General features: G+C 43.8%; 1 protein-coding gene across 1 annotated transcript; it reads left to right on the top strand.

The window, feature by feature from the left end:
- Positions 1–498: 498 nt before the first annotated feature.
- On the top strand, positions 499–5908 carry NKX6-1 (NK6 homeobox 1). Its single transcript, XM_039541449.1, has 3 exons — positions 499–1063; positions 2554–2726; positions 5620–5908. The coding sequence occupies exons 1-3, from the start codon at positions 499–501 to the stop codon at positions 5869–5871; spliced, it is 990 nt and encodes a 329-aa protein (XP_039397383.1). The 3' UTR covers positions 5872–5908.
- Positions 5909–7394: the final 1486 nt, after the last annotated feature.

The following is a 7394-nucleotide window of genomic DNA, read 5'->3' as shown; positions in this document are numbered from 1 at the left end:
TCCACTCCCTCCAGTGTGTGTGGGAGGCTGAGACAGGACTTGGGGGCTGACAGAGACTGTGAAACCCCCTCTGCACCACGGGCGAACATTTCTTTGGAGCGAGAGACACACAGCAACTTGGAAGAGTTTCTGCTGCTGCTTCTTTGCGGTCCTCGCCTTCGCATTTCCAGACCCCCCCGGCCGCCCGCCCTCGCGATCCTGTTGCCCCCTCTCTGCCTTCTGCGGCTCCCCCTTCCCTCTGCACCCCCACCGGGTCCTTCCTCCTCGGCCCCCCCGAGCAGGGCACCTGCCCTCTCCTTGTGAGCTCCTGCACCCTCCGCCGGGACACCGCCCCTGTCCTGCACCCTCCGAGCAAGACAAGCCCCCGGCTTAGCCGCCAGCCCCCTTCTCCCCTCGCACTCCCCAGCCGGAGCCTGCCCTCCGCGCCCCCTTCCCGGACTCCCCGCGCAGCCCCCGCGGGCGCCCCGCTGCCCTTCCCCGGCGGCCGGCGGCGCGGCGATGCTGGCGGTGGGGCAGATGGACGGCAGCCCCCGGCAAAGCGCCTTCCTGCTCGGCAGCCCGCCCCTGGCCGCCCTGCACAGCATGGCCGAGATGAAGACCCCGCTGTACCCGGCGTACCCGCTGCCCGCCGGGCCGGCCTCCTCCTCCTCCTCCGCCTCGTCCTCCGCCTCCCCGTCCCCGCCGCTGGGCTCCCCCAACCCGGCCGGCCTCAAGCCGCCGGCCCTGGCCAGCCCCCCGCAGCAGCTCTCGGCCGCCACCCCGCACGGCATCAACGACATCCTGAGCCGGCCCTCCATGCCCCTGGCCGGAGCCGCCCTGGCCTCCTCGTCGCCCTCCGGCTCCTCCTCGTCCCCCGCCGGCCTCCTGGCCGGCCTGCCCCGCTTCAGCAGCCTCAGCCCCCCGCCGCCGCCCCCCGGGCTCTACTTCAGCCCCAGCGCCGCCGCCGTGGCCGTGGGCCGCTACCCCAAGCCCCTGGCCGAGCTGCCCGGCAGGACCCCGATCTTCTGGCCGGGGGTGATGCAGAGCCCCCCCGGGAGAGACGCGCGCCTCGCCTGCACCCCCCGTGAGTACCGCCGCCCCGGCTGGGGCTTTCCTAGCTCAGGCAATTGCCCCCACTTGTTCGGGTGGCATCCCCCCCCAATCCTGCCCTGGGGCAGCTCCGGCACTGGCCAGGGTCACCCTCCTCCCCCTATTTCTTCCCTCCTTCTCAGTGCTGTTGCTCAGACTGTAGTTGAAATGCACCCGACCCGGCCCCGGGCAGCTGTGCCGCAGGGCGCTGGTTAGCGGGAGAGACAACTAACTTCTTGAGCTCTTGCCGTACTTCAGTGCATCCTCCCGCCTCCACCCCACTTTTATTTGGGGGAGTGAGAGAAGGGGAAATGCTGCCCCCAGTGATTTTGTTTGGGAAGTAGTATGATCGGTGGTGAATCGATTACAAGCGGTTTGGTTTTACTCACCCACACCATCCTGTTCGCTGCATTTTGGTTCAGTGCTTGGTACAGGAGCACGGTGCTGCTTTCGCTGCCTTTACTTTTTCTCCTGCTCATGCTTCATCTCTCACTTTCTTTTACTCCTACTTCATGCTGTCTGAATGCCCTCTGGCGTATACCCGTTAGCATTCACTCCCATCTGTAACTGCAGGCGCCTTCTGCAAAAATTTAGAAGGGTTAGTTAGGAGACGTGTCTGTTTGTTACGGCAAAGAAAAGCTGTAGTGTCCCAGATTTCTCGGGGAGAAAAGTTTTAAGGGCCAAATCCTTCTTCCCCCGCTCTTTCAGAGAGAGGCTTTTATAAAATCGGGACGTTTATGCCTCATCTTTTTTCTCTCTCGTTATTTTGAGGCTGCGACTCTTCCAAGTTCCTGTAACGGTTTTCTAATTACTGATGACTTTTGTAACACTGAGCACAGTGATGTTCCAAGCTTAGATTTGCTGCTGCCAGACACTTGAAAGGGTTGGCTTTCCTAAAACCGTTTTGATCATTGTGCATACTAGAATCCTTCCAATAACAAACAGTTACTGTCTGAACACCTGAAAGCACATGTTAAATGATGAAAATATATTACGTGCATTATTTGACTTGTTGGCAATTTAGACACTCACAGCTGTGTGTGTGTGTGTCTATGAAAGCATTTAAAATGTAAGCTATTGCTTACAAATAATGGGAAGTTTTTACAAAAACAGTTTTCTCATTTTATTTTTCCTAAAAGGACTTTTAAGTTGAAATATCTCTGATTCAACTACTCCTCCCCCTCCCCTTTTTTGAGTTTGGTTCATACACAAACTTTCCCCAAGAAGAACCCTTTATAGTAACCTACTTTTATCGATTACCGTTTTTGTGGGGGAGTAATTTTTGCCTGCTCAAAATTTAGACTCTCAAAATAAAGGGGCGTCAGGAAAAGATATGCACCGCTTTGAACCTGGCAACATTTTAATAGTGAATTTGTTCCTCCGTGTATAGAAAAAAAACCTTTCCCTTGACAGAAAATTTCATAGCTAAGCATTTTCCCAAATAAACAGATTAATATATCTGTCTATGCATTAATTCTTTTCCAGATCAAGGTTCAATTTTGCTGGATAAAGACGGAAAGAGAAAACATACAAGACCCACTTTTTCTGGCCAGCAGATTTTCGCCCTGGAAAAGACTTTTGAGCAGACCAAATATTTAGCAGGACCAGAGAGAGCCAGGCTAGCCTATTCACTGGGGATGACAGAGAGTCAAGTCAAGGTGAGATGATCATGTCAAACGTTAGATAAGAGACTCAAGCCCACACATTGCTGAGACTGGGCGGAGTGAGAAAAATACATATACAAAGGAGCCCTGATATACGATATTGATGAACAAAAGGAATCAGGCGCATGCCTTTGAAATCAGGTTAATCTTAAATGGATACGTATGCTCTGCACATACACCATTACTACCAGAACAAAGCCATTGCAAAATATTACTGCTAGCTAAATCCTTTGCATAGATGGCTCCTTTTACTATATTAAAAAAGGCACTTAGGTTGGCAATAATTTGCAGTTAATAATTAATGGTGTTATTTATGAGAATATGGTATAATTTTTAAAATCGTAATTTATTTTAAAATAATTTAAAATTAGGAATGCTTATAAAATGACCCCAAAATATTATGTTTACTGTGCCATAAAATTGGGAGAGGTAAGGAGTAATATTGTTGAATATTTAACTACAAACCAGTGTAGTTTGTGTTAGAAGGCTAATACTTGGACAATACATTTTCTGACCCGGTAGCCATGCAATGTTTGGTCATTAGATGTTGACATGATTACGACAAATAGTTAAAATGTGATATCGTTCTCCTGGCAAAGGGCAAAACACAAATTTTCGCGTGTTTGGGATCATGGTTCAAACTTTAGAGGTTTTGTCTTGAATGGGAAAGGAATTGAGCTAACAAGCATAAAGTGGATCGGATCGTTCACACATTCCCTCCCCGAATCTGTTTATTTTAGTTAAACACTGAAATATTTCACAGAGGTACGGTTTTGAGAAGTTAAAAAGCAAATGCAGGCTACAGTGTTTTTCTTGTTCAGGAAATTGTATTTAAAGATAAATTCTCTATACAGCTTTTTAACAAATTTAACCGTTTCTGTGTTAAGGGGCCTCTTTATGGATTCTCATTCTCCCAGAGTTATCTGGAGACCCTCATTTGTCACTGTAAATATGTCTAAATGGCTGTGAATAAATTGTTACAGCCCGTACAATGAAAATAACACCCCTCTCCTCTTACTCTGCCCTTTCTAAGATAAAATATGTAACAGAAGAGGGGACGTTAGATAGCTATTCAATGTAAAATGTTTATTGTCACATATGAGCAGGATTAAAGTATTGTGTAGTCAGTGAGTGTACTAGACATGTAGTTAGATTTGTTTTCTTTCAAACTAATACCTTCATTCCATGTATAGGAATCGTTCTGCGACTCTGACATTATATTTTGAATAATAGGATTCGTGACTTGGATTTTAGAGACGAAAAAATCCAAACAACTTGTAAATTGTTCCTTTCTTTTACAACACATTTTTGAATCTATTTTTTAATTTATTGTATACATGTAATTGCATCTTTAAAAGCCATAGCAATAAAAATTTGCATTTTTAACCTGATGATTCAGCACAGAGTAAGTTTCTGTGACCAGTTAGCCTTATCTCTAAATATTTGACTATTTGGATTTAGAACATTAGAAACACCTGCTTTTCTCTTGAATTACAGTTAAGACTACAGACACGTGTTTTCATGGGAGATGGTGTCTCATCAAGTTTGATACATGTTAGTTGAGTTTTTATTAAACAAACTGAACAAGCAAAAACATAGTAGAGGAAAGAGGAGGAAAAGAATAAATGTAGATCTTAACAGAAAATTAAAAGGAGTTAAATAATTTTTTCACTCCATTAGTATGCAAAGGTTTGTTTAAAAGTCTCCAAGGCTCGCTTTGAAACGCCCCTTAAAATAAAATAAAATAAAAAGCAAGTGAACGCACAAAATGCTCCTTCATCAGAAGAAAAAGCAACTGAAATATGCCCATTCCCTGAAAAATTCTTTAACTACCAATAATAACTCTGCAGTAGCAAAAGCAAGAATTCTGTGGTGATAACAATATAGTAATAATTATAATAACTTAGAACGATAACAATGATAATAACCGCAATATGAATACCAAGCATTCCATGGTAGCAATAATAATAAATAAGATATGCATACTGGTAACTTAATAGTAATAATTATAGATATGGTATGAATATTAATTAATCTGTAGTAACAGTAATAATAAAAGTATAGCACAAATATCATATATGGTAATAGTAGTAATAGCTGTAGGGTGATAACTGTAATAATTTTAGGTTAATAACTATTATATGAATACTTAAGTGTCTGTGGTAATAAAATAATTATTTATGAATAACTTATGGTATAATAACAAAAATGATTATATAGCATAGTAATAACTATTATATCTAGTTATAATATATAACTAGTATATTATATACTAATAACACGGTGGCAATATGAATAGTACTAACTATGGTGTGGATATTAATCCCTCTATAGTAGCAATAACTTCATATTATTAATAACTAAGCTACCACAACAGTAGTAATTATATAGTATGTTTGATGATAATTTTATTATAATAATTATGGAATGAATATAAATAACTATGTTAGTAATAATACATATGGGCTGAACACTAGTAGAAATAAGAAAACAATACTATGTAATGACAGTTAATACCTCTGCTGTGGTAATTGACTATGGTACAAATACTAATCCCTGTCGCTAGTGGTGATCAGCATGGCATGAATAGGAATAAGTGGATGGTAGGACTAGTCACCACAACTCTGTGCTGGTACCTCCGTGGGGGTAATAGCTGTGCTAGGGACGCTAATCATTTGGTGGTGGCAGAAATAACCAGAACTCTGGTAGGAATCCTGCGGGCTGTCTGGTGCTACCAGCAGCTCCTGGGTGGCGCTAAGGCTCCCGGTGGCGCTGAGGGTCACAAGCAGAGTATAGATGTGGTTGCTGGCATTGACCTGGCCCGGGTCAGTAATGTCTCTCTCTCTCTCTGTTCGCTGGTGCTGGGCCCCTGCTCCGGCGGCCGCAGGTTTGGTTCCAGAACCGGCGCACCAAGTGGCGGAAGAAGCATGCGGCCGAGATGGCCACGGCTAAGAAGAAGCAGGACTCGGAGACCGAGAGGCTGAAGGGGGCCTCGGAGAACGAGGAGGAGGACGATGACTACAACAAGCCTCTGGACCCCAACTCCGACGACGAGAAGATCACCCAGCTGCTGAAGAAACACAAGTCGAGCAGCAGCAGCTTGCTCCTGCACACGTCTGAGAACGAGAGCTCCTCTTAAAGGGGGTTCCAGAGGAGGGGCCGGGGCCCAGGCCGACTCGGAGGACACCTGCTATTTTCTGAGATGTTGTACATATCTATTTTTCTAGACTTTATCAGCTGACGAAGAGGAGGAAAGAGGCAGAAAAAGACGGCGAGTAAACAAACATCCAAACCCAGCGCTCCCCTGCTCCTCTCGCCTGGCCCTTGGCCGCTGGTGCTGGCGCGGTTATTGTAGGGTCGCAGGGGGGCTGTGTGAGTGCTCCCTCTTCTTTTGCAGACTTCAGAGCAGCTGAGGGGGGAAGGAGGGACCTACTTCCACCCACACAGCTCCTGCTGGGCGGACTAAAGCAACCTGTTGAAGGCTCTTTGTAAATAAATCGTGAGTCACACTGACTACAGAAGTTACTTTACTGTGAATATTTAAAATGTAAAATACTTTTTTTTAATAGAAAGGGTTGGGTTGGGTCCTACCCACCACCACCTCCATCCCCTTGTCTGGCTTTTTTAAGATCTGTTCTTTTGAATAATGAATTGTGGACTATAAACGCTGGGATTTTTTTGTGGTCTCTTTCCACACTTTAGCTGCTTATTCTGAACTTTCTCCTGCAGACCTTGATTCCCTCCTAATTTGAACGGAGGCCCTCCATTAAGGGCCTCTATTAAGAGATTTGAAACAAACAGTCTACTGATGTTTTGCCAAGTATGAGGAAGTCTTTCCCATTCTGAAATCGCACCCGCCCTTAATGCTATTTATTAGTATTTTTTAAAAATACTTTTTTGGGCGATGGGAGTGGGAAAAATTTAAATAGTTTTCTTTAATTTAGCCCATTTCTAATAAAATGTGTGTTAAAAGTAGCTGGTGGGAATTGTTACAACCACTTTCAGTCGAAAATATAAAAAATTATTTAGATGCTGTAATTGAATTTAAAGTGTGTTTTCTTTTGTATTATAAAGAACACTATAGAATGTAAATTGTTTTCTTTTTAAAGCTAATAATGATGATATATTAGCATCTTAACATTTATTAATTAATTTATATTAAAATAATTCGGTTTGTAAAGAGAAGATCCCTTTGCAAGACCAGATAAATGTAATGCACTTTCTGTTAAAAAAAGATAAATCAATTAAAACCAATTTAAAGACGTTTGTTGCCTCGACTAAAGGGTACAGATAATCTGATCTCATCAGAGATTAAATAATAAAACTGACGGTACAAAAACGATAATTTGGGTTCTTTTGTTCATTTTCAGGAGCATTTAAAAAAACCATGTAAACTGTCACTTGCTCCAGAAGGTTCAAGAGTAATACAAAAACAATAGGCGATCGTTTATTTGGAAAATATAAAGCTGCTATTCCTGGTGTTTTTGTGTTTTTTTTCTTGAGAGCTCTTTTCCTTTTGTAGAACCTCTCTGGAGAATTCAGGAAGTCATAATTTCCATATATATCCGAGATAGGTTAATCTCTGGCCAATATAGGGTGTATTAACTTTTTAAGCAGCAAGCAACACAAGCCATTATCAGGGATGACATGTTAACATCATTA

The sequence above is a fragment of the Mauremys reevesii genome, linkage group 5 (genome assembly GCF_016161935.1).
Source record: "Mauremys reevesii isolate NIE-2019 linkage group 5, ASM1616193v1, whole genome shotgun sequence".
In the NCBI taxonomy this organism is placed as follows: domain Eukaryota; kingdom Metazoa; phylum Chordata; order Testudines; family Geoemydidae; genus Mauremys; species Mauremys reevesii.
The sequence above is the reverse complement of the archived record's forward strand: the minus strand, read 5'-3'. Positions and strand labels throughout refer to the sequence as shown.